Here is a 27,572-nt window from a genome sequence, read left to right as displayed (position 1 = left end):
CATATTTCATTTCCTTGTGAAATAATAATTTACCTCTTAAATATTTTTGCCAGTATCTGTTCTTACTTTTCTATTCTAGACTTATTTTAGTTATATTATAATATTTTTATTATATTATATTGGATTATTTTATATTATATATTATATTGTATTTTGTTACATTATTTTTTATTCTGTCATATCATATTGTTTATATCATATTATATTATGTGTTGCAATCGGATCTTTATTGTGAAGGACTGAGCGGAAGCAGCGTGTGTGTCAGGTGTCTAGCTTCAACGCTGCATTTCTCTTGTGCTCCAGTTTTTTCTCTCGGTCATTTTCGGTGTTTACAGTCAGTCTAAGCGGAACAAACAGCTTCTGGGGCAGAATTATTGTCGTTGTGAAGATGGAGAAGCGAGACGGGACCGGTAAACGGTAAGAATCTGGTATTTTAACGGATTTTAACGGGTTTCTGTCGCTGCAACTTTCAAGTCGCTGCAAAAAACAAAAACACTGAAACGAGCTGAAGGAAAACAACTGATCAGAGCTTCAGCCTCGTTTTCAGGGTTTTTCTCCAGATCAGTTCCTTTAATGCCATTATTCTGCACCAAATACACGCTTTTATTGTGAAATCTCATGTTGATCTGCAGCTTGTTTGGGTCTGATCAGAGAAGTAAACAGATTTCTGGTGTTTTTTTCATGTTTTTCTGGGATTCCTGAAGTGTTTCTGGTCGTCTTTGTTCAGGCCTCAGTCAAACCAGGAGGTTCTGCTTCATGAAATCAGGATTTTCTTGTTTCCTGCAGAGAAGCTGCAGAGAATTAATGTGTTTACTGGCTGTTTTCGCAATTTGAGGCTTTGTGTTGTGATGTGTCTGCACAAATAACATTTAATTATAAAATAAATCCACTTCAGTACATAAAAATGCTGAAATAATATGAATTTATACTCGATTTGATGAGATTTAATCAGGAAAGGGTGCAGCAGTGTTATTTTCTTGTTTTCCAGCAGAGAATGAATGTGTTTACTGTCTGTTCTCTCTATTTGAGGCTTTGTGTTGTGATGTTTCAACAAAAATCGCATTTAATTAAAAAATAAATCCACTTTAGTGCATTGAAAATACTGAAATAATATGAATTTGTACTAGAATTGATGAGATTTAATCAGAAAAAGGTGCAGCAGTGTGTTATTTTCTTGTTTTCCAGCAGAGAACTAATGTGTTTACTGGCTTTTTTTGTTCTTCCTAAAGTTTCATGTTGTGATATTTCTGCAAAAATGGCATTTAATTTAAAAAAGAATCCTCTTTACTGCACAAAAAATACAGAAATATGAGTTTTTCTTGGATTTGTTGATATTCATAGAAAAGTGCAGCAGTGTGTTATTTTCCTGTTTTGTTGCAGAGAATTAATGTGTTGACTGATTTTTGTGACTTTGTGCTGTGATATTTATGCAAAAATGATATTTAATTAAAAAAATAAATCCACTTTAGTGCATAAAAATACTGAAATAATGAGTTTGAATTAGATTTGATGATATTTAGTCAGGAAATGGTGCAGCAGTGTGCTATTTTCCTGTTTTCCTGCAGAATATCAATGTGTTGACGGCCTTTTTGAAACTTTGTGTTGTGATATTTCTGAAAAAAAATGTGTTTAATTGAAGCAGGAATCTACTTTAGTGTCTAAAAAATACAAAAATTATATGAATTCTTCTTAGATTTGATGGAAATTTATCAGAAAAATGTGCAGTTGTGTTTTATTTTCTTATTGTCTTGCAGAAAGTTCATGTCTTCCCTGGCTTTTTGTGACTTTGTGCAGTGATATTTCAACAAGAATGCATTTAATTAAAAATAAATACACTTTAGTGCTTAAATTACACTGAAATAATGTGATTTCTTCATAGATTTGGGGATATTTAATCAGAAAAAGGTGCAGTAGTGTTTTATTTTCCTGGTTTCTTGCGGAGAATTAAGATGTTCACTGCCTTTTTGTGATGTTTTGTTTTGATATTTCTTTAAAAAAATGGCTTTTAATCCGCTTTAGTGCATAAAAATACAGAAATAATATGATTTCTTCTTAGATTTGATGATATTTAATGAGGAAAAGGTGCAACAGTGTGTTTTTTTTACTTTGTGCTTGGCTTTCTGTCTATAATTTAGATTTAAATCTATTTCAATGTGATTATCAGAAACTACGGTGGCCCAGGAGGACATATTTTGATCAGAGGCACACTGAAGTGTCTGTTTTAGTGATGTTTTTGTCTTTAAAATGAGCTTTTGTGGGTCAGTCCAGTGTGAAATGTCAGTTTTTCTGGTTTAGATTGAAGCCGTGGGATCGTTTCTCCCTCCTCTTTGCTCTCGGTGTTGTTTGTTTTGGGGTTTTTTTGGACTCCAATCCAGCCTGAAACCAGAAACCTTTCAGAGTTTGGAGCATTTGTCCTCACAGCGAGTTCAGCACGTGGCTGATCATCCTCAGCTGATTCACACCCTGCACATTTTTAAAGACGTCGAGCACAAAAACGAGCTTTATTCGTACTGATCAACCCCGAGGAGACATCCGGCACCAAGACTCTACAGGTTGAGCCTCTAAAAAATCTGATTAACATCATTTAGACGTGAAAAAATCCTAAAGACTCCTGCTTAGGAAGCTGTGATCACAACAAATTATTGATTAAATTAGAAAATACAGTGAAAAGAAAAATCTTTTTTGTATTTTAAAAGAAGACAAACAAATACAAATGATTTTTTTAGTTTAAAACTAAATTCTTGACAGTTTCATTCTGTCAGTTCTCAAAATTATTGGTATCAAAGTCAACTAATAACAGAGAATGTGTTTAAAAGTGAACAAAATAAATAAAGCATCAAATGAATACTTAGTAGTCCTTCCATTAGCAGCAGTAGAGCTCTCATCCTGGCTGGATGTTCTCCATGAACCTTTCACTCTGTTGAGGGATCATCTGGTCCCATTTTTCTAGAATTACTGCTTTTAATTCTTCTAAATTCTTTGGTTTACTCTTTGAAACAAACTTTTTGATAATCCATCACAGATTTTCAATCATGTCTGGGATTGAGCTGGTCACTCTAAGACCTGGACACCGTGCTCCTGTAGCCAAGTTCTACTGGTCATTAAAGGGGGCATTAAGGGGCATTTTCTTGTTAAAACATCCAGTTTTGACCTTGACGGAACAGAGCACGTGCAGCAGGGAGCATGTGGGTTTGGAGAATGGCACAATACTTGGCAGAGTTCGGTGTGAGATGACCAACACCAGCGGCACTCATGCACCCCCAAACCATGATAATCCCTCCACCGTGCATGACAGTAGGTACTGTACATGCTGGAGATAATGCTTCACCTGTCCTTCTGCCTCACATTAGCAGGAGGGAGATAAAGCTGGAAACTGGTCTCATCTGACCACAGAATCTTCTTCCATTTCCTGGCTGTTCCAATAATGACAGCTGTACCCAAAACACAACAGGAAGTCGGCCATTTTAAATTATGTGTCATATTTGGACATCTTCAAAAGCTACAAAGAAACTCTGATAGGTACTGTATATGCTGGAGATAGTCAGAATCTTATTGTACTTCCTGTTTGTCCAGTTCTTTTGTTCTTGGACCAACGACGCCGGGCTAACCTCTGCCTCTCATTGATCAGGGGCTTCTTGACAGCCCTGTAGGACCTTAAGCCATGATCTAAAAGTCGGGTGGAACACTGAGAGGTGGTAGTGCACCTTTAGTAGCTGCTTCGCTGGAAAATAAAAGGAGAAGAAATGAACATTTTGGATGCAGTTGCACCTTAAATTTACACTTTTAGACCTTAGAACTAAATATCCGATGATGTTGTCTCATGCACAAAACTACTTCCCGCTTCCAGCCGTGAATTCATGTTTTTGTCCTCAGTATTCTCTGTTTCTGTACTCTGTATTATGTGTTTTTATACTCTATATTCTGTAACTCTGCAGCTGTTTCTGCCTTTGAGGTTTGGGAATGAATTTAACCTGGAAAACTTCCAGCAGCTGCTTCATATAGCGATACACCTCAGCAGGTTTTCAATGGAACAAACCGCACGTGACGGACTGAAATACTTCAATGCTGGGTTGTGTTTGCAGATGAATGTGAGGTCTTAGTAGTAGTACTGTAGTATTAAGGATAGTGATTGAATAGTAAAAAGATAAAACTAGCATTATTTATCCTTTAAAACCACTTTCTGGTTCATTTATAGAAGAAAATACTGTAGAACACCAGCTGTTGCTTGGGTCCTTTTTGCCAATTCAGTAGTTTGGGTTTGAGCACGTGTAGCCAGCAGTGTGTGTGTTAGTTTGCGTGTATTTGTGTGTGTATTTGTGCCATGGCAGTTTGCCAAAAACATGCTTCCTCGTTGCAGCGTTGAACTTTGTGTTCCAGCCAGAACAGGGAGTGTGATTCACGGTCAGCTGGGAACTGGCACGTTTGTGTGTGTGTGTTCTTGTACATACATACGTGTGTGTGTGTGTGTGTGTGTGTGTTCTTGTTGTACATACGTGTGTGTGTGTGTGTGTGTGTTCTTGTACATACATGTGTGTCTGTGTCTGTGTTTGTGTGTTTATTCTGGGTTCGGTTTCAGCCTCTTTGTTCTGGATTTCCTCACATTTACGTCAGTTTTTATCTCAGAGTCTGAAGCTTTTATTTTGAAGGCGCCGCCTCCAGTTCGAGGACATCGTGTTCTCGACTGTAAGCACACAGGCACACTGTGCAGATTAAACTTCAGTGGGCGTGACTGTTCAGTAACAGTTTGTTCTACTGCAGGACTGTCACGCTTCTCCACAAATACACACATTTAAACACACACACACACACACAGTAATTCAAGATGTTCGAGGACTTTGTGTTCTGTGAAAATCCAGCAGCAACTTTACCGGCAGTCAGGGTATTTAAAGTAGTAGAAGTAGTAGTACTAATAGTAGTAGTAGTCATAGTTGTAGTAGTAGTAGTTGTTGTTGTGGTAACTGTATTAGTTATAGTGGTAGTTGTAGATTTAATAGTAATGATAGTAGTTGTATTGGTAGTGTTGTATTTGTAGTAGTAGTTGTAGTGTTGTTGTATTGGTAGTTGTAGTGTAGTAGCAGTTGTAGAATTAGTAGTTGTAGTGTAGCTGTAGTACTTGTTGTATTTTTAGCTGTGAAGGTATTTGTTGTTTCATCAGAGAAACCCTCAACACAGAACCTGATCCTCCATCTTGTTTTTCCATCTTCCTGTCACTCATTTCCCGACCTCTAAGTTTATCTCACGACCCCCCTGAGGGTCACGACCTCCACGCCTTGAGAGAACAAAGAGATAAACCGCCGAGGCCCCCTGAAGTGTCCACAGCTCTAATCAGAGTTTCAGTGTGACGGATTCCTCATGCGACCCTCCCAGGGCGAATTCCTCAGCAGTTTGTTTCTCGGCCGGTTGTTGTCTCCTGTTGACAGACGTTCTGTATCTACTAACAGTCCGCCACAGTTTCCTGCCTCAGAACGAAGTGTTCCTCATGAATGAAGAAGCAGTTTCTCTACGTGACCCACAGTTCTCACTGAGGTTCAGATGTTTTTTTAGCTGAGAATAGTTTCAGAACTATGTCTTCTGAGTCTGAAACAGGAGACGTGCAGCTAAGATGTTGACAAAATGGAAGAAAGCATTAGAAAAGGTATTACTCTTATGTTTCTGGTAAGAATTAACCACCTAAATCCCTCTGAGCTGAAGAGAGTGTTCAGTATTTGTTGTTTTTAGCTCCATGAACACGACTTTCAAGAACAGAACAGGAAAACACATGGAGAGGCATAAAAGGTAGAAAAGCGTGTTTTGTAGAAATAATGGAGGAAAATACTTCATATTAGATGCAAAAAGTCGACTACAGCTGGTAATTTGCAGCTAAGATGTTGCTAAATTAGACTAAAACACCCCAAAACGTGTTACTTGAAACCAACCTTTACAACAATTAACTGCCAACAAAACAAAAAACCTCAAGAAGCGGCAACAAGGCATAAAAAAAATGTATTTTCTAGAGAAAAATGCAAGAAAATACATGAAACCAGATGCAAAAAGTCTGCAAGTCACCAGCTGTAGTTGACTTTTTACATCTAATATGTTGTATTTTGGTGCAATTTACTTTGTTTTTTAGATAAATTTTCACCAGAAACACTTTGAACTACAATTTTTGTGTCATTTTCTTCTACTTTATCAACATCTTAGCCGCAAATCACCAGCTGTAGTTGATTTTTTTTGGATCCAATATGTTGTATTTTCTTGCAATTTCTCTAGAACACACACTTAAGAACCTATTTGCCCTTGTGGTGCTTTTTCTGTTTTGTTGGCAGTTAATTGGTGTAAAAGTTGGTTTAAACAACAAATTTTGTGTTATTTTAGTCCATTTTACCAGCATCTTAGCTACACATCACCAGTTGTAGTTGTGTTTTTGCATCTAATATCTTGTATTTTCTTGCTTTTTTATTCCTTTTATGCCTTTTCTTGTTTTTTTCTGTTTAGTTAGCAGTTAGTTGCTGTAAAAATTGGTTTTAATAGCAGGTTTTGTGTTTTAGTCTGATTTATCAAAGTTTTAGCTTCAAATCACCAACTATAGTTGACTTTTTACATCTAATATGTTGTGTTCTCTTGGATTTTCTCTAGAAAATGCAATTTATAAAAACTTATTTGACTCTTTCGTGCTTTTCTTGCTTTGTTTGCAATTATTTCGAAGGACAGTTTTTTTTCGATTAATTCTTGGCAGAAACACTTTGAATGACAAGTTTTGTGTTGTTTTCTTCTATTTTACCGACATTTTAGCTGCACATCACCTGCTGTAGTTGTGTTTTCTAGCATTTTCTCTAGAAAACAAACTTTTTTTATGCCCTTTATGCCTCTTCTCGTGGTTTTTCTGTTTGGTTAGCAGTTAGTTGCTGTAAAAGTTAGTTTGAAAAACAAGTTTTGTGGTGTTTTCTACTGTTTTACCAACATTTTAGCTGCATGTCACCAGCTGTAGCTGTGTTTCTGTTGCATTTTCTTGTACATTCTTGTGTATTTCCTGTTTTGTTAGCAGTCAATTATGGAGACATTTAGGAACACTGCAGCTTGAAAGTCACGTTCGCTCTGCAAACGACAACAAATTTCTGGATGTTCTCTTTACCTAAGAGGGATTTAGTTGGGTTGAATAACAGGTTTTGTATTGTTTTAGTCTAGTTTAGCAACGTCTTAGCTGCACGCCACCAGCTGTAGTCGACTTTAAAAACTTATTTGACTGTTTTTGTGCTTTTCTTGCTTTGTTTACAATTACTTTGTCATTAAATCACAAAATTAGAGCAAATACGAGACGTGAGAAACAAAAACACGACTAAAACTGGTGACGTGCAGCTCAGATGTTGGGTAAATGGACTAAATCAACACAATAAACCATCTAAATCCGTCTGCGGGGACGAGAACATCCAGTATTTGTTGTGCTTTGGCGCCAGCGTGACTAGAGCTGTAATGTTCCTTGGCTAATGACAACAGGATAGATCTTTCAGGACAAAACTTGGCAGCAGCAGCAGGGTCACGTCTGATTGTTGAATAAAAGCCAATCATGTGGTCGAATGTGCTGCAAGAGACATGTGGTGGAAACCTAAAACTGGTGCTGAATGAAGAGATTAACTGCTTCAATAACCTTCTTTAAAACTGTCAGAGTTCCAGGTGGAGTCACTGTTGGTATTTCAGATTTACAGGGAGGGAAAACATGAATGTTGTGTAATCTTATATCAGATAAAACAGAATCCAGGTCAAGTACAGGAACGATTAAACATCCGTAATTCATCAGTCATAACACTGAGGCTGATCTTTATCTTCTATTACACTCTAATTTTACGTTATTTTTTATTCTTTATGTGATCTAAGTTTCGTGAGATTGTACAGATGTTTGCAGCCTATTTGTCTCTGCAACAAGGTCCTTTTCATTCTGCAGTTGTTTCTTCTCTTTGGTGTTTGTGTCCAAAGTCAGGACTTATTTGACTTTTTTCTACACTCGGCTGCCGTTTTCCGTAGCTTTTTAATCATTTACTTCTTGGGTGTTTGTTTGGAGACGCAGTAAATCTTCACTCAATTGCTGCAGATTATCGTTTAACTCTTACTTAACTTGCTTTATTGCTTTCTGAGGATCTTCTTCAGGCTGTTGGCTGCTAATCCATCTGAGTAGAGACCGGGCTTTTGTCCCATCAGCAGGTTTTTGTGATTCAGGTCAAAGCTTTGCAGCGACGGGGGACGATAGGGGAGGAAAACACAGCGGGGGAGAAAAACACCTCGGGGGAGGATCAGGACGTTTCCCAGCAGCTGCAATCAATTGCAATCCATTCCCTTCGAGCTTGGGATGTTTTAGTCAATTCTGGTCAAAGTTCGGGGAAACATAAACCTTCAGATCAACAAGTTTAAACACAAAGATTTTCACGTCTCACTGAGGTTAAAAACACCGCAAATAAACTTAGAAAAATCCAGATTTAACAGGAGATATTAAAAGAATCTGTGATGCCAGTTTTACACTTTTAAATGAAAGTTGTGTTTTGTTTCATTTCTTCAAGAGTTTATAAAAAAAAATCTAAAGCAGCAAACCTGATTTTAAACCCAACACAGCTGAGTTTTAATACAGCAAACAGACTGAGGAAACTGGGGGGAACGTTTTATATACTGCATTTTAGGAAATTCCTCCTCAGTTTAGAAGTTTGGAAAAGGTTCCAGCACTTTATTGAAGCAGCAGATCGTTGAGAATGAGACGATATTTTCACATTACTTTAAAAAAACTAAAATGACAAAATCTATAACTGGACAAAGAGTTTATTTTTTATTTGACCATCACAAAAAGATGCACGGGCATTTTGAAATGTTTTGTAACTTACATCCATGCATGACTGAAGCATGAGCTTTTAACTGCTGACCTTCTTTCCACAAATAAAAATAAATGTCTTTTTTAATGTGCAAACAATATGCGCAAAACTTTAACCAAAGAACTACTCTGTCAGTACAGAGTTCAAAAAAGTGCAAACTTTAGTCTTCAACTCTTTATAAAGGTTCAGGACCACTTTGCATGTAAAATGCGTACCTGACGGAATGGTGTACTTCGGTTCCAGAGTATGGAGTCACCGCCGAAATCCCGGGTTTTCTACCGCAGAAAACGGCCTCATATCAGCTGCAATTAAAACGCCGATTTCTCTCGTTATTGCCATGGCCCTGGCGCTTGAGTCTGGAAGTTTAGGTGCAAAGGCGTCAGTCAGTGTTGTCCGGCCTTTAGCTACTTTCATCACAGGTGCAGGTGATTTTAGCGAGCTGTGGTAGTTCTGTATGTGTCTTAGCATAGTGCTCGTGTTAGCTGCGGTGTACGGCATTATTTTCTTACACTGCTTACATATTGTCCGTGTCTTGTCCGTCACTCGGTTGCCGTTTATTATCACCACTGGGTACCCAAAATGCTGCCACACAAACGACTTAAATGTGGCGGGGGCATCTTCAATGCTAATTTCAGACTCTGACGTCATTCTGGCTACTGCTGCTGCTGCTTCTCCTTCTTTTTGCCAGTTTTTGGCAGACTAGAAGCAGCAAAGACGCATTACTGCCCCCATAGGTCACAAATAGATGTTTACATAGCTCACAGTCTGATAGACTTCTGCCGTGTCCCCGCGAGACAGCTTTTCACTTAAACGAGAAATATCGCCACGATTTAATCTCGTTGGACGAGATCTCGTCACACCCCTATTTAATATCAAAACAACTGAGTTTCTGAGGAACTTCTGACTTCATTTCCTTTAAGTCTTCTTTATTTTTGGGTTGCAAGTATGAGTTTCAGAGTAGATATGTTGATTTAAAATATTAAAACTTACTGCGAAATTTTGCTTTTTGTATTTATTTTTTGCTGAATTTATTTCCTTCAACCCTTTATTATTATTATTTTACTTTTTATGTGTTTATTTTTGTTTGTTTTATTCTCTTAAACAAATAATTTTATTTATTTACTTTTTATACTTTTTTATTTTGCATGCTCATTTTGTTATACTATCTTATCTTTATTTTTTGTATTTTTTGTTTGTTGTATTCTCTTTAACCCTTTATTTTTATTTAATTTTATGTTTTTGTTGTTTTGCCTCTAATCTTATCTTTTCGGGTTTTGTTCTTTGTTTTCTTTTCTCATTTAAAATGTGACATTTTTTGCTGTTTTATTTTATCTGGTGTATAGATTTATTTAGCAAATGTTTTACTCTGATTTACTAAGTTTTCCATTTTTTGTATTTACAGTTTATTATCCCTCCACGAAGTGGAAAAGGGGGATATAGGTTTGGCCTCCGTCCGTCCATGCATCCGTCCGTCCGTCCGTGCGTCCGAGATGAAGGGGACAGCTTTTCTCGGAAACTATTACAGCTAGGATTACGAAATTTAGTGTGTAGCTTCACACCATGGACACCTTGATCAAGTTCGAAAATGAGACCTGTGTGATAATATTTAACAGAGTTATGGCCCTTTATCACGATTTTGGATATAGACTCATAGACATCACATGTGGCGGGGGCTATTGATGGCCATGTCATGCACTGTTTTCCAAACGCTACTGCTTCGCCATACTTTCACCTACAGACTTCATTTTAATCTTAAAAAAATCCCCAACTCTCTTCTTTTCAGGCATGTACATATTGTGACGGTGGGATTTATGGTTTTCCATACAGGAGCCTCCAAAAACCCCTAGGTTGAGCAAAAAATCCCATGTTAGAGCATGTGCTCCTCTGGTGCTAGAGTGTGGAGAGGGACAAAATCTGTCCGTTTTTTTTTTTTTTGACTTAAATCGTCATCCTGGCCAAACGGTACATACTACAAGGACAATCCTTTCACAGACTATAGTAAAGACTCTGTACATTCATATGAGTCCGAGATTGTTCACCTGGCACATTGCTACGTCACGCGCCAGCCCTTAATTGACGTGGGAACCTGAATCGCCCTCCATAAGGCTCAATGCAAATTTATGCCTTGTGCTGCTTCACACACAGCGATTTTAAAACTGCTGTTTCTCGGTCATTTTTCACTCTACAGCAACATTAAACATACCGACCTCTTCCGTGACTCATCCTGCCACTCACTCATCCAGTTATTTTTGAGCTAGCATTCACGGTTAGCCCGTAATTAGCGACAGAACGCAACTGCAGCTGGCAAGCTGTAAACTGCTGCAGGGGCGGCACTAGGTTTTCAGGACAGGGGGGGCTTAGCCCCCAGGAGATGCACACAATGTGAGTGAACATTTAATTTTACAGCTAACAATTTAGTGTGTAGCTTCACACCATGGACACCTTGATCAAGTTCGAAAATGAGACCTGTGCGATAATATTTAACAGAGTTATGGCACTATTTGGATATAGACTCATAGACATCACATGTGGCGGGGGATATTGATGACCATGTCGTCTTGTTATTTTGGGGGTTTCTATTCATTCTTTTACTTTTCTGGACTTTATTTTAGTACATTTTTGGGTTTAACTCAAGCTAAACAATAACAACTCCTCAGCAGACGAACAGAAGCTCGCTGATGTTCGAACATGTTTGTAGGAAAGAAAACACCTGATAAGATCTTTATTTTGACTCTGTGCTCCTCTCTGGCGTCTTGCCCACATTCCTTTACTCTTCTGGACATGTTTACTTTGATTTTTTTGCTCCTCCTTCATTCTGTATTTTTAGTCTCTGTCATATAATTACTGCTACTTGTTGTTTTTTCAGTTTCCGTTGTGTATTAAATACAAGATTGGATGATTTTTAGTTTCTTCTTTCTGTTTTGTGTCGCCTGCATTTAAAACTGGACTCATTTTGGTCATAAATTAATATAAAATAAATTAATTCTGAGTGATTTTGGTCTTTAAACACTGAATTTAAATACACAGGAGAGTTTTTTCATGAAGCTTTAGCTGTAAAGTCACCAACTGAAATAAAAAATACCGAATAAATAAATAATAAAATAGGCAAAAAATATGACTTACTAAAAAATAAATATGTATTATTACAAGCAGCCAAACAAAACCAGGAAATATTCAAATATAAGAAGCTGGAATCAGAAAATTTAGAGTTTTTTTCTTTAATATTCACTCAAATCAATTAATCAGTCTGTAAACATTTATTTACCAGGTGTTTTTTTTTTTTCATTAATTAATGTTTACAGAAATAAAAACCAGTGGGATTTTTATTGATTTGATTTGAAACAAACAATAATGATAATATTTTATTGTCTCTTTTTTACTCTTTTTGATTTTTATGTTTATTATATTTGTTTATTTTGTTCTCTTTAACCCCTGATTTTTTAATTAATTAATTAATTTACTTTTTATGCTTTTTATTTTAGTTGCACGTTTTATTGTCTTAACTTTATTTTATTTTTTACTTTTTATATTTTTTTATTTTCTTAAACTCTTCAAATCTAAGTTTAAAACTAAATAAAATACCAAAACAGGTAAAAAAAATTATATAATTTACTTTAAAAAATGAATATAAATTATATATAAATAGTGTTTACATTATTAAGAACAGCCAAACAAAACCAGAAAATATTCAAAATATTTTCATGTCAGTTATTTTCCTCATTAATTGATCAGTTCGTTGTCAGAAAATGATCAAAAAATGTTGATTTCTCAAATCTCCATTCCTTAAATGTCAAAATTCAGTTTACTTTCACGTGGAAGGAAAGAAATCAGGACTAAATGGCTGCAAGTAAACTGAATAGTGGACAAATAATCAATAATATTTGCAGGGATGAGAGCTGAACGAGGCTCACAAGTTTGTTTTGTGTTTTATTTTATTGGCGATGAATGAAAAGCTGTTTTGTTGTCTGGGCCTAACTCTGCGTCCTCCTCCTCCAGGACCAACTCGGAGCAGAGGAAGCTTCGTTCCCGTGACGCCGCCAGGTGTAGGCGGAGCCAGGAGACGGAGATCTTCTACGAACTCGCCCGGACGCTGCCGCTGCCTCGCCGAGTCTCCGCCCACCTGGACAAAGCCGCCATCATGAGGGTGGCGCTGAGCTTCCTGAAGATGCAACAGCTGCTCGGTAAGAAGATGTCTGACTTCAGAGATTCCAGGTTTGAGCTCCAGGATTCTTTGTTTGGGGCCACTGCTGACCCAGTAGGATCCATCCATCTGTTATCTACGCATCAATTAGTCGTCATTAGAGGGGCTGGAGTCTATCCCAGCTGACTTGGGGTGAAGGTTCACCTGGACAGTTCTCCAGTCTATCACAGGGCTACATATACAGACAAACAAACACACCCAAATTCACACCTACAGGCAAATTTAGAGTCACCGATTAACCTCAGAATGTTTTTGAACTGTGGGAGGAAGCCAGAGAACCTGGAGAAAACCCACACTGCCCAGGGAGAACATGCAAACTCCATGGAGAAAGATCCCAGGAAGACGGGGATGCGAACCGGGGATCTTCTAGCTGCAAAAGTGCTAACCACCAAGCCACTGTGCAACCCTACTGGAATGAAAGGGAAAAAATCACTTTTTTTATGCCTAAACGTGCTCAAACACTCATGGAAATTTGCAAACACCTCAGAACTCGCGAGAAATTGTTAATGTGAGGCAACATGACTCCATAGCACCCCCTGCATCGTCACTTCAGGCAGGATGTTGACCTACATTTACGAAGTTTGGTATCCACATGTAGCACATCAAAAAAAGTCACACCCTCAACCCAACAGGAAGTCCTTTAACTGAGATTTTTGTTGTTATTTTTGCTCATTTTCAGTGGCTACCTCCTCCTAAGGGACTGCAACAGACCTCACATTTGGTCAGTACAGGGGGCTCTCGACTGATGTTGGAGTTCCGTTCCCAGGGATCAACATAAGTCGATTTTCGCTGTCAATAGGAAGTCTGGTTAAAGTGCAAACAAAGTCGTTGTGTGCTTCACGATATCACAGTCCGAGGTGGCGTACAACGGGGGAATGTAAACATGGTGCTGCCTGTATTCGTCCTTTCCGCTCGCCAGCTAGTTCCACATAACTAGTTCCAACGTAGCAGAACTCCGTATGTCATAAACCGAGAACCCACCCATAACTGAGATAACAACAAAACACTGTAGGTCAAGGACATCATAAACCGAGGACCCCTGGTACGTACAACTGGCCTTAGTGATGTCGGTTCACTTCAAGAACAAACTCTAAAAATACCTTAAAAGCTGCAGAATTCCAGAACATTCTGCCTCATTAAAGCCCAACAGCTGCTTTCAGACACATGTTGAAAGTTTTAGTTACATCAGATTGTTCTGCCTTTATTCGTATTTTGACAGAAATTGAAGATGAGGAGATGGAGATGGAGGAGGAAAGCAGAGAAGATCTGATGGACTCCTTCTATCCTCAGACATTGGCGGGTTTCGTCATGGTGATGACGGAGGAGGGAGACATGATCTACCTGACGGAGAACGTCAGCAAACACATCGGCATCGCTCAGGTACGACACAAACGCATAAAAAAAAACTCTCATTTTTACACATTCTGGGTAAATAGATCCTTCCATAAAGCATCAAAGATGTTCAGACGTCAGTATTTTTAGCTTTTTACCCTCATTTCAGTCCAGTTGATTCTGTTTATGGTCACTGTTTTTATCCTCCTCAGAGAAAAATGAGCTCCATCGACTTTTTTTCTAGTGGTTTGATGAAACTTCAGAAGGCCACAACATGCAAAACCAAAAAAAAAACAACTAACAAATCTCCCCATTTCTGCCTTTTTTCATCTGGTTTTCCCAAATTTGAGACTTTGAAGTGTTTACAGTAATAAAGAAATAAGAAAACAGTAATAATTAGAAAATAGAATAAACGAGTAAGGTCACAAACATGCCACAATAACAAAAAATTAGACAAAAATTACAAAAAAACAATGCTTTAATTACACAAAAACACAAAAAAAGACACAAAAATGACACAAAAAGATGCCAAAATAAGCCAAAGGGATGCTAAAATAACACAAACATTATATAAAAGGATGCTAAAATAACACAAAAGGATGCTAAAATAACTGACAAATTATACAAAAGAAAGCTAATATAAAACAAAAATGGCACAAAAAGATGCAAAAATGACACAAAGGGTGTTAAAGTAACACAAAAATGACATAAAAAAACACAAAATTTCACAAAAACACAAAAAATGACACAAAAGGATGCTAATATAATACAAAAATGACACAAAGGATGATAAAATAATACAAAAATTGCACAAAAACACCAAAACGAGACAAAAACACAAAACATGATGCAAAAACACACAAAATTGATAGAAAAAGACACCAAATGACACAAAAAGTGCTACTATAATACAAAATGAGAGAAAAGACATAAAAATGACACAAAACACACAGTGTCTCAAGTGAAAATTAGTTTCCTGATTATTTGCTGCATAATTTAATCAGAAAAGTGGGAATTATGGCATTTTTTCCACTTTATTTTTCATTTTTTTTCTTAGCTAGCCTTGAAGTCCAGCAACTAAAAACATGTTTGTAAATTTTGCAATTTTCTGACTAGTCTCAGTCTAAACTCAGAGGCTTTATTTCCATTTTTCTATTTTTTTTTGGTCATTTTAATTGAACTTCAGAGCCTCCATGTTTAAAATACCTCCTGATGTGATGATTCTCTGCTGTAGATTTGTTGTTTTTTTTGTTCTTAAACCTCCTGGCAGCTGCAGGTTTTCCTCCACTGGGTCGTTTCTTTAATTAGACTCTGAAACCTGAACAGGGAGGAAGAATCCAGACCTAGAATCTATTCTGAGACGGTTTGTTGTCGACTCACAACTGGTTTGTAGTAAAAGTAGTAAGCAGGAAACTGAAGGAAAAAGATTACAGATAAACCTTTAAACCTTTTCTCTAATGTTTTAAAATATTTACAAACATGAGAGAAAAACACACAAAAGTTCAGTAAATGTTGTTTCAGTTGAAGGAAAGGAAACTTGTTTTATTTCTGTTTGGTTTCAGTTTTGGTTGTTTTTGTCGTCCACAGCTGGAGCTCCTCGGTCAGAGCATCTATGAGTTTATTCATCCATGTGATCAGGAGGAGCTGAGAGACCTGCTGACTCCACGACCTGGTCTGTTTAATTTTATTATTATTATTGTTATTATTATTGTTAATAATTAAAATAAGAATATTATCATTCTTATTATATAAAATAATGGCAGACAATCATAAAAAATTGTCTTTTTTAATTAATTTTTTACTTTATTTTTCACGATGTTCTTTTTTTTTCAGAGGGATTATTAGCAAATAAAGCATCTTGAGAAATTGTAATATAACAAAAGAATGGTAAACTTTCATTTATTCTATGTTAATTTCACATAAATTAAATAATTCAGGCATTTTTTTGTTTCAGTTGTGATGATTTGAGGCTCAAAAATCCAGTATTTCCAGTATTTCAAATTATTATTTTATAAATTTTTATTAAATTATGAAAACAAATGCTTTTTTACGGTGTTCTGATGTTTTTGGATATATAAAATGAAATATTTCAAGATTTTTTTGTTTTTATTTTGTTGATTAGGGCTTCAAAAATTCAGAAATCCAGTGTAGATATCACGAAAAAAATAATAATTTAAAACAAAATGTTTAGTCATTACATGAAAAATGGAATATTTCAAGCTTTCCTTACTTTATGGCTTCAAAAACCTGAAATCTTGATCTAAAATTATTAGAATATTTCCTTTAGTTAGTCAAATAAATGCTAATCAGTTTACTGTCATAAAGAAAGAAAGAAACCTAAAAGATTTTACTATTTAAGAAACTGTAATCCCACTATTTAGACTTATTTTTCTTCAAAAAGCTCCAACCAATTATTCGATTTATTTACCAGTTGACAACTGGTCCATTAATTGTTGCAGCTTTGCTTCTTAGAAACGTTAAATGTCTTGAAAAGTTCTTAAATTAACCTCGTAATTGTTGTTTTTTTGTTTTGTTTCAAGGTCTGAGTAAGAAATCTCAGCCCAGCCAGAGGAACTTCTTCCTGCGGATGAAGAGCACTCTGACCAGCAGGGGGCGCACCGTCAACATCAAGTCTGCTTCCTGGAAGGTGACCAATCACAGACGAGCAAAAAGCAACGACTTTAAACACTTAAATCCGTCTAATCTGAGCCACAAAACCAGAAGCCACTTCAACTAAATTCACAAATGTAGATTTAACTGATAATCTGATTAACTTTACTATGAATTCTTTGTAAATTTTTGGTTGTTAATTTAATAGAAAACATCGTAGAAAAAACAACCAAATTAAATTTCTCGTCTTTTTACCGCCAACTTTTCCCTCTTTAAGAAAAAAACTAAGAATTTACCAGTAGTAAATAAATAAAATGTATAAAAAGTTTGCATTTATTGAACATTTGTTGCATCAAACTGTCTCCACTAGAAATTTTTTCCAGTTTTCTGAGCATTTTAATTAAACTTTAGAGTGTCTATCTTTAAAATATCTGCTGATGTGATGATTCTCCGCTGTAGATTTGTTGTTTTTTCGTTCTTAAACCTCCTGGTAGCTGCAGGTTTTCCTCCACTGGGTCGTTTCTTTAATTAGACTCTGAAACCTGAACGGGGGAAGAATCTAGACCTAGAATCTATTCTGAGACGGTTTGTAGTAAGTAGAAACAGAAACACAGAGAGAAGCTGAGAATGAATCAGGAAACTGAAGAAAAATACAGATAAACCTTTAAGAATGTCATTAAAATATATGAACATGTGAAAGAAAACACAGAGGTTCAGTAAACAGTGTTTAAAATAAAGAAAACCTCCTTTATGTACAGATTTTTAGCCTGAAACTGGCCCATAAGTTCTATTTTATTACTGAAACTTATAACGGAAACTGTTTTCACATCAATTTAACATTTTAACTACAAAAAACTGAATAGAAACACAGATAAACCTTTAAAAGTCATAAAAACTACAAGTTTATGTATCAGAAATGTTGCAAAAATACACAGAAGAGAGTGAAACGTTGTGGAACTGCAAATTCTAAACCATCTTTGACTCTCAAATTACACTTTAAAAGAATCCAGACTCATTCCTGAGGTCTAGAACTGGACATACAGACACCACAAACAGCTAAATAATTAAATTAGCAATAATTTAGTAGTTATTGGTTGCTCATAATGCAACAAGAATCAATATTTCACTATGAGATGTTTTCATGGTTCTAAGACGAAAGGAAGTTGTCACTTGTTTATACCAACTATCCATAAACAGGAAGTAGCTATAACCAAGCTTTTGCATTGAGACGACGACATAAAAACCCATTAACAACATGTTAAATAGGTTTTGGCTACATTTTATTTACACTTTAGACAGTTTCTGATTCTAAAAATCAGCCCTCTGCGTTCTGTTTGAGGTCCTCCACTGCACCGGCCACACCCGTCCTTTCAGTGTGAAACTGCAAATTTTAGGCCAGTTTCAGCCATCTTTAACCCTCAAATTGCACTTTTAAAGACTCCAAGCCCACTCCTAAGGTTTAGAACTGGCCATACAAACAGTTCAATTATTAAATTGTTGATAATTATTGGTTGCTCATAAAGCAAAAACAAGAGTCAGTATTCCACCATGAGATGTTTTCAGGTTCCTAAGACAAAAGGAACTTGCGTTTATACCAACTATCCATAAACAGAAAGTAGCTGTAACCAAGCTTTTGCATTGAGACAGCATAAAAACTCATTATCAACATGTTAAATCGTTTTTTCTCATTTTAGTTACATTTTACACAGTTTGATGCTAAAAACCAGCCGTCCGCATCCTTATTAACCTGGTTTCTGGTCCTCCACTGCACTGGCCACACCCGTCCTTTCAGTGTGAAACTGCAAATTTTAGATCAGTTTGAACCATCTTTGACCCTCAAATTGCACTTTTAAAGACTCCAAGCCCACTCCTGAGGTGATTTAAGAATTATTGGTTGTTCATAATGCAAAAACAAGAGTCAGTATTTCATGGTTCTAAGACTAAAGGAAGTCGTCATGCGTCTATACCAACTAGCCGTCCTAAACAGGAAGCAGCTGTAACCAACATAAAACCCATAAACAACATGTGAAATAGGTTTTATTTCATTTTACTTACACTTCAGACAGTTTCTCATACTAAAATCAGCCTCTGCCTCCTTTTTAACCTGGTTTCTGGTTTCAGGTCCTCCACTGCACTGGCCACATCCGTCCTTTTGGCGTCTCGTCGTCGCCTCCTGCAGGCCGAGTTATGACTCTGCTGTGTGAACCCATCCCTCACCCATCCAGCGTGGAGTTCCCCCTCGACTCCTTCACCTTCCTCACCCGCCACAGCATGGACATGCGCTTCACCCACTGCGAGGGCAGGTAGGAGCCGAACGTTTAACTCGTCCTAACCTCACAATGTAAACAGAAACATCTCATTTTTCTCCTCCGTCTTCACGTTTCCAGGGTTAAAGAGTTGGTTGGATACAAACCGGACAACCTAATTGGACGCTCGGTGTTTGAGTTTCATCACGCCCTCGACTCTGATCATGTTGGCAAGAGCATAATCACACGTGAGTCTCAAAGAAAATGCACACATGTAATTGCAAAGGTGATTGTAAACTGGGCTTTAATATACTTGTACATAAGAACTGCAGGAAAACTGGTGAAATATTGAATCTTGTGCCTCGTTTCAAAAGCTGCCTTTGGGAAAAATTAACAAGCAATGCATCTAGAAAAAATTAGAATATCACAAACAGATTTATATTTTTCCAGAATTAAGAAAAGGTTTATTAATTACATGTAAAGTGAATACTTCAAACCATTCCCAGTTTTAATTTCGATGACTATACTCTAGAAAAAATCTGAAATACAGACATGAAATTGGAATATTTCCTTTAGTCATATAAAGCATTTACAATAGACAAATATTTACACACTCAATACTTGTTCCTTTACCACAAATTACTGCATCAGTTGAGCCATGATCATCAAAATGTAAATATTTAATCCGTTTGTTTAAATTTTGATGATTGAGTCTCAGTTACCACAATGATGCCATAATTTGTGCCAAAGGAGTCAAGTATTGAGTGTATAAATTAAGATATTTTTCAGAAACTGGACATTTTTGTTTTGATTTTTTTTTTAATATTCTAATAATCTGAGACAATGGATTTCTTATTTGATGTATAAACCATACTTATCTAAATATTTCATTTTACCTGTGATGAGTCTATAATGTATTACATTTTCACTTTGGTGAATAAATGCTTTTACAGTGTTCTGATTTTTTTCAGTAGTATAGCTTGATTACAATATTTGGGCATTGATTAGTTCGTTTTCTGGACCAAAGGCCATACTATGACGTTTGTTGGGGCGACACGCTATATTATAGGCTTTTTTAATTGACATATTACTATGACTTTTTTAGTTTTAGGGGGTTTTTTTGTTTGCTTTTTTAGCAACATATAAGAATTTGAACAGTTTTTTTTAAAATTACTATGCTTTTACTTGTGCAATGAACTATTATTCTATGGCATTTTTTCTTCCAGTGCTGTCCAAAGGGCAGATGACCACCAGTTACTACCGCTTCCTGGCAAACAGCGGCGGCTTCGTCTGGGCCGAGACCCAGGCTACCGTCCTCTACAGCAACAAGACGTCGCAGCCGGAAGCCGTCGTCTGCCTCAACTTCATCCTCAGGTACTTCAGACTTGAAGAACACATCTAGCAGCTGCTAGTTTTTAGAGGAGTTTCTTTAAACCTCCGTCTTCCTCCTGCAGCTCCGTGGAGCAGCCAGACGTCATTTTCTCCATCGAACAAAACCGCTGTGGTGAATCTGAATCCCAGCCGGCGGCAGCACCGGAGACCAGCGGAGCTTCTGAGGAGTCTGATTCAGACCTCGGCAACTCTGCGAACCTCTTCATGAAGCTGCAGGAGAAACCGGAGGAGCTTCTTCAGTTGGCTCCGTCAGCCGGAGATGCCATCGTACTGCTGAACAAAGGTAAGACTGAAGAGACAATTTAAATCACCTATTCTAGTTCAGAGGCCGCTTTAAAGCTGATTTGATCTCAGCTGACCAGTAACTTAATAATTAATTGTTGCTCATGATGCAAAAACAAGGGTCAGTATTCCACCATGAGATGTTTTCATGGTTCTAAGACAAAAGGAAGTCATTATCAACTATCCGTCCTCTGTCTGTCATCCTGTGGTCATGGAAAGGATGTTAATCTGTCTCAGAAGGGTCAAATTATTGGCCTGCATCAAGCAAAGAAAACATCTAAGGAGATTTCTGAAACTACTAAAATCGGGTTCAGCACATTGTTAAAACCTGAAGGATAGTGGTGAACCATCATCTCTGAGGAACAAACTGTTAGATGATCGTAGGAAATCAACAGCAGAACTCACGGCTATGTTTAATAGTGAAAGTAAGAACATTTCCACACGCGCAATGTGAGGGGAACTCAAGGATTTGGAACTAAACAGCTGTAGCTCTAAGAAAACCACTGATCAATGAGGCTATGGAGCATAAAGATTGGACTCTGGAGCAATGGAAGAAGGTCATGTGGTCTGATGAGTCCAGATTTACCCTGTTCCAAAGTGATGGGAGCATCAGGGTAAGAAGAGAGGCAGATGAAGTGATGAACTCATCATGACTAGTGTCTACCAGCCTGTGGGGGTTAGGGTTATGATCTGGGGTTGGTCAGGTTCACCAACGTTATGTTCCCAAAGAATGAGGTCAGCTGACTACTTGAAGATACTCAAAGACCAGGTCTTTACATCAGTGGAGTTTTTCTTCCTGATGGCATGGACATGTTCCAAGATTACGATGCCAGGATTCGTGGGACTCACATTGAGAATGAGTGGATCAGGGAGCATGAGATGGATTGACCTCCACAGAGTCCAGACCTCAGTCAGAATCTTTGGAATTTTCTGGAGACGACTTTGTCCGACTCTCCCGTCATTAATATAAGATCTTGGTAGAAAATTAATCCAACTGTAGACAGAAATATGCTGAGAGGTTCCAAAAGCTTATTGAAACGATGCCCCTGTGAATGTGTGTCACTCTCAGAGCTAAAGGTGGTCCAATGAAATATTATTGTGCGACCATTTTTTTGGACCGGCAGCGTATCTTGTATCTAATGATGAAATTTCAGTAGTTTTGTGCTTAAAGCGTTTGGTCAAATGGAACAAATTCCAGCAGTGTGTCTTAATGACGTTTAGTTTCTAATGTGAATGTAGTAAAACTTTCGTTTTCTGACCTTCTGTCCGTCAGGTTCTCTGGAACTTTCCTTTGCGAGTCCATCCAGTCCGACCTCAGTTCAAGATCCTCAGGAGCTGTGCAGCCCTCAGCTCCGACAACTGCTGTCGCCCATCTTCAGCCCTCTGACTCCTCCATTGTCTTCATCGGCGTCTTCACCTGAGCTGCTGCCGGTAAATAGACACTAAATCTACTGCTACCTAGAATATTTGAAAATATCAGATTTTATGCTTAATGTCTTTATTCTACCTTCTCAGATCACCAGTGAGGAAGAGGATGAGGAGGAGGAAGAGGAGGAGGACAAGGAGGTGATGGACACCAGAGAGGTGGAGAAGTTCTTTGCCATTTGGCCAGAAGATGATAAGAAGAAACAAGACACTGTGGAGGTAAGAGCTCAGGAGAACAGGTCTCAACTACAGTTTGTCCAAAATGGAACTAAGATTTAGTTTCTGATGCCACGTTTTTACAGGTGTGGATGATTTTTCTTCAATTTGTATTGATACTAAACCAGGTTTTCTGTCTTCAGGGCATGGAGGTGATGGATCTGGACATGTTGGCTCCGTACATCTCCATGGACGATGACTTCCAGCTCACCCTCCTCAGCAATTTGCCAGAAGTAGTTGAAAAACCTTCGACTTCTTCCTGTGAACCTTCGCCTGCAACACCTGCAGTGACTCTGGGAAGGAAACGGTAAGAAAAACTACTATATCTACACAATTAATACATTTTAAAGTCTGGAAACTAGTACTGAGATGTGTAAAGATATCACTAATGTATGGTGGCCTTTATAGGACATATCTGGTTTGCTCACAGTGCAAATTTAAGAGAGAGTATTCCACCATGAGACATCTTCATGGTTTTAAGACTAAAGGAACTCGTCACAAGTCTATATTGAATTACAAAAATTAGTGACGTTTCAGTTCTAGAGGTAAATGGTTTGGTATGAATATAGAGGTCCTCTTTAACAGGAAATCGCTGGAACTCTGCCAGCAGTAAATGTACAATTTAATAGCAGAATCAGAAATACTGAGGAGAAATTGCTCATGTTGCTCCTATTAAAAAAATTTGAAATTTAAGCTGTAGAAAAAAATAGTTAATTAAATGGTCGAAACTTTGTGCTAAAAGTGGTTAAATGGCTAAAACTGGTAGCTAAGAGTGGATAAGCACTTCAAACTATTAGCTAAAATTGGATGCAGGTGTGAAACCGTTAGCCATAGAGGGAAAACACAACCAAATTTTAGCCAAAAGTGGGTAAATGGCTAAATCTGTTAGCTAAAAGTAGATAAACAGATGTAACAGTCAACTAACTATGGATAAACATATGGAACTATTAGTTTAAAGTAAATAAACATTACCTGAACTGACTAAAATGTTGGGTAAAAGTGGACAAACAGGGAAATTGCTCATGTTGCTCCCACTCAAAGACTTACGAATTTAAGCGGTAGAAAAAACTCAGATAAATAAATACATAAAACTGTGTGCTGAATTTGGAAAAAGAGATTAAGCGTTTGGCTAAATGGCTAAAACTGGTAGCTAAAAGTGGATGCATGTGTGAAACTGTTAGCAAAGAGTGGATAAACACATCAAACTATTAGCAAAAAGTGGATAAACAGCTAAAACAGGTAGCTAAAAGTGGTTACATATGTGAAACTGTTAGCCAAAAGCTGGTAAATGGCTAAAACTGTTAGCTAAAAGCAGATGTAACAATCAGCTAAATATGGATCCACATATGGAACTGTTAGTTTAAAGTAAATAAAGAGCTAAAACCTTCAGCTGAAATGGCTCAACCTATAGCTAAAAGTGGGTAAAAAGATGAAACTGCTAGCTAGGAATGGATAAAAATTTCATAGTTACAGCTTCTTACTTGTTGCTGCTCTGAAACATCAATATATCGTGTAAACATCATATGACTAAGTGTCTTTACATTTCTGTGCAGCTACAGCGTTGATTAAATGCACTATTTAAGTATAAATCAAGATGTAGAATCAGCTTGTCTGGTTTTTCCTCTTCATTGGAGGCTAATCAGTGTCACAGTTAAACTTTAACTCACCTACTTTCCTGACTGCAATTGTCCCACATGTTTTACGATCTCTCCGTCTGACTCATGTTCAGGACTCATACCCCAGATGATGAAGAGCTGCTGCTGCCTCAGATGATGATTCCGGACAAGAAACCCAAACAAGATCCTCCGTCGATAGAAGAAGAACTTCTTTTCACCCACAAATTACTGGTGAGTGGAGGAGGAATGAGCGAAAACAGCTCTGGAAGATCGAACCACCAGAACCTTCCACTGGAAAGGAGGCACAAAAACACAACGTTAGTGGAAAAAATGAGGGTGTTTCGCTTCAAAACCACATTTAAATAGTTAAAATGCGTCTTTGCAGTCATCCAGGTCAATGTAATCTTTTAACTCCAAGTTAAAAACTAATGTAACTGAGTCTCTTTGTGGTTCTAGAAGATGTTTCACTTCTCATCCATAAGGTGAAACATCGTCCACAAGAAAAAACAGAAGTCGAGTTTCTTTTTACTGAATCTAAGAAGATCAAGTTTAAGATTTACTGTTAAAGTTGCTTTTTGGCATCACTTCCTCTGATTTTCTGTTAAATCTCCGTTCAGGGCTCTCTGGAGGAAGCCGACCCGTCTGATCTGCTCATGGATTCAGGACCAAAGCATCGAAGTCGTCTGCTCACCGACAGAGACCCGGTTTTAGGAGGCGTTCAGGGACTCTGTGACACTGCAGGTAATTCTAACACACAAATACAGAGAAAGCTAATTGAACTAATGGTTTGTTTTAACTCTTAATTCTTTTACATAAGTCTGGTTTCAAATTGAAATTATTAGAAATAAAAAATAAACACACTGATGAGCTTAAAGTTCCAGCAAAACAATAAAAATCTGGTCAGGTTTAGGTTTCTAGAGATGATATGATGCCCCCTAGTGGCCATATTTGAGACCTACAACTTCTTTTTTCTTTCTTTTTTTTTACAGAAACATTTCTTTTTCCTTAGTAAGATTCAGTGCTATAGATGTGGAATATTCAAACAATCATAATTAAATCTGAAGCGATTTTTTAATGTACTTTGTGTGTTTATAGATTTTCACAGGCTGTTACTTGTAGTGGAATTTTTAGAGCAGTTTCTGCTTGACTATTTCTGATTTAGTTGAAGTTGTTATCGCATAAATATGGATATTTATAAAGATTACTTTGAAATTTTAGTTTTGTATACCAATTACTTTACAGGGTAACCGTTTTGAGGTTGAAGTTTAATGTTTTTCCTCTTTTTTATGACATTATCCTACGTGTTTTGTTAAATATTATCGTGACGTGCAACTACATAAGGTTCAGAAAAATAGCTGGAAATCTTTCAAAAAATGTTAGATCTCAAAGTATTCAATATATCTGCCTAACATTTCACAGATGCCATTTTAAATAACCGGAGTTTATGATATGGGAGATTCAGCAAATCAGAGATGGTCAAACAATAAAAAAATTGATGATCTGAGATGCGTCTGTTGGGAAATTTCTTTCTTCAGAACGAGGCAGTAGAGATTTATTTATCTGTGACTCACCTACAATCACTGGAGAACCCTTAAAAGTCACAGCAAACAGAGCAGCTGTCAGATATCGGACTTTTAAAGCAATTATGAGCTATAGAGGCATTTAGTAAAATATGAAACAATCTCTAGTTTCTGTAATATCTGCAGCATTTTTCCCCAAACTGGCAGTGTGCTCTAACTTGACCACAACTAATTAAAAATTATATTGCGAGGAAACACAAACCAAAAACTACTGGCCTGCCGTGACCTCTAGGGGGCTCCATAGTTCACAGTGTGATCTATTAAAGGTCTGTGATCAGATTCTGATTGCATCAGTTTGGTTTTAAAGTTGTTTTCTGCTCTAAATCTAAGGTTTTGTGTGTTTGTGTCTCCTCCAGCTCTGATGAAGAACATCTTCTTGCCTCGCCCTCCTGATCTCTCCCCTCCTCTCTCCCCCATGACCTGATGGGCTTCCTGCTCGTCCGGACAGTCGACTTTTTCACCTCAAAGCGAGAAAGTCGACGCCAGAACCAAGCGTGCACAAACTATAGAAACGCAACACACCGCTAACAGAAACGCACACAAGTCCAGACTCACCCAAAAACCGAGCTGTCGGGTCCGAGGCGACCCGAACCAAACCAGGACGGCGTCTCATGTTGGGTTTTCTCACTGTGAAGCCAGCTGCCTGTTGAAAATCAGAGAAAACCGGACTGGGGGTGCTTTAGTTGGCCACCTTTAACCTCACGCTGCTCGTTTCGCTTCATTGCTGATCTTGAGATGTAATAGATATAAACAATATCTGTTGTCAATAAAGAGCAGTTGGTGCTAATAATCTGCATGAAAACTGCGTGAAACATTGAGATGAAATATTCCTCCGTGCAGCTAATCAGTTTTCTGTCCTTTTGTTTCTCTTCAGCGAATATCAGTGGCATATTTTTATACACATGTGCAAGACTTTTTTAAAATAGTGCATTTAAACTCCTGTCATCCTCAAATCACCAGTCGTATTAGTCTAGCTTTAGTCTTCCTGAGATGTCGGGTTGATGGGCTTCAGTTTATCGTACACTCCCTATCAGCCAACGTGAGACGATCAATCACTGATAACGTTTTTAAATATATAAGACTTTCAGATCCATCACCTGGACTGTAAAAGATTTCTGACCATAAAACGATGCAGTTTGATTTGTCCTTTTATTAAATCTTTAAACGTAGAGTTGATGAATTTGCCATATTGAAGCCATTATTAGGTGCAGTCTATATACGAGGGTTAGAAATGGGATTTAACACTAGTATCTTAGGGTTGTTTTTGTCTTTAAGTTTGAATTATTGACTTGTAACCAGTTTTAGCTTGACATGTAGCCTCATACTCTTCTTGGAGTGTTTGATGAAATATTGATGTGGAGAATTGTTATTCAGTTATTTCCTACATAATTCTGTCTTTTTTGTTTATTTCTTCCAAAACTCTCTGTGCCTTTTATCATCCAATGCACCGGGAGAAGATTAAAATACTGTTCTTTGATTTTTACTGTTTATCCAGTGTGTATTCTGGAACTAAATAAAGCTGTTGAAGAAAAAGCAGAAGCTACCGCATGATGATTTCTTCTGGAAGTTACTACATTACAGTTAACCATAGAAACTCATGATGATCCTGTAGAATACAAATCATTGTAATCCAGTGATTTCCTCTATTTTGTTTGCAAAAGTTAGTTGAGGATGTGTGTGGTCACACTACCAAAAAGACTACTTACCCCTAAACCTCTGATGCTTTATTTACACAACTGTTCAAACACAGAGGGAAATTTACCCAATGATTCATAAATATCAGATATTAATTAAAACTGTTGGCTAATAGTGGATAAACATATGAAACTTTTAACTCAATG

At 37.3% G+C, this 27,572-nt stretch overlaps 1 protein-coding gene across 2 annotated transcripts; it reads left to right on the top strand.

Annotated features, from left to right (window-relative positions):
- The first annotated feature begins 249 nt into the window (after positions 1 to 249).
- On the top strand, positions 250 to 27,270 carry hif1al (hypoxia inducible factor 1 subunit alpha, like). 2 transcript variants are annotated; one of them, XM_022198078.2, is made up of 15 exons: positions 250 to 417; positions 12,828 to 13,012; positions 14,252 to 14,412; positions 15,952 to 16,036; positions 16,905 to 17,011; positions 19,096 to 19,277; positions 19,362 to 19,468; positions 20,447 to 20,594; positions 20,675 to 20,895; positions 22,168 to 22,325; positions 22,410 to 22,538; positions 22,679 to 22,842; positions 24,265 to 24,382; positions 24,769 to 24,892; positions 26,088 to 27,270. In XM_022198078.2, exons 1-15 carry the CDS (start codon positions 389 to 391, stop codon positions 26,153 to 26,155), a joined length of 1,986 nt encoding a protein of 661 aa, XP_022053770.2. In that variant the 5' UTR covers positions 250 to 388; the 3' UTR covers positions 26,156 to 27,270. The 2 variants fall into 2 exon arrangements, with proteins under 2 accessions (XP_022053770.2, XP_051813785.1); XM_051957825.1 differs by lacking the exon at positions 250 to 417 and adding an exon at positions 4,862 to 4,879.
- The last annotated feature ends 302 nt before the right edge of the window (positions 27,271 to 27,572 follow it).

Source organism: Acanthochromis polyacanthus, chromosome 13 (assembly GCF_021347895.1).
Source record: "Acanthochromis polyacanthus isolate Apoly-LR-REF ecotype Palm Island chromosome 13, KAUST_Apoly_ChrSc, whole genome shotgun sequence".
Taxonomy (NCBI): Eukaryota; Metazoa; Chordata; class Actinopteri; family Pomacentridae; genus Acanthochromis; species Acanthochromis polyacanthus.
The sequence above is the reverse complement of the archived record's forward strand: the minus strand, read 5'-3'. Positions and strand labels throughout refer to the sequence as shown.

Coding starts and splice junctions, on each gene's coding strand:
- hif1al (XM_022198078.2), top strand. CDS start 389: ATGGAGAAGCGAGACGGGACCGGTAAACG. Junction 14,413..15,951: donor AACACATCGGCATCGCTCAG/GTACGACACAAA, acceptor TGTCGTCCACAG/CTGGAGCTCCTCGGTCAGAG. Junction 16,037..16,904: donor CCTGCTGACTCCACGACCTG/GTCTGTTTAATT, acceptor TTTTGTTTCAAG/GTCTGAGTAAGAAATCTCAG.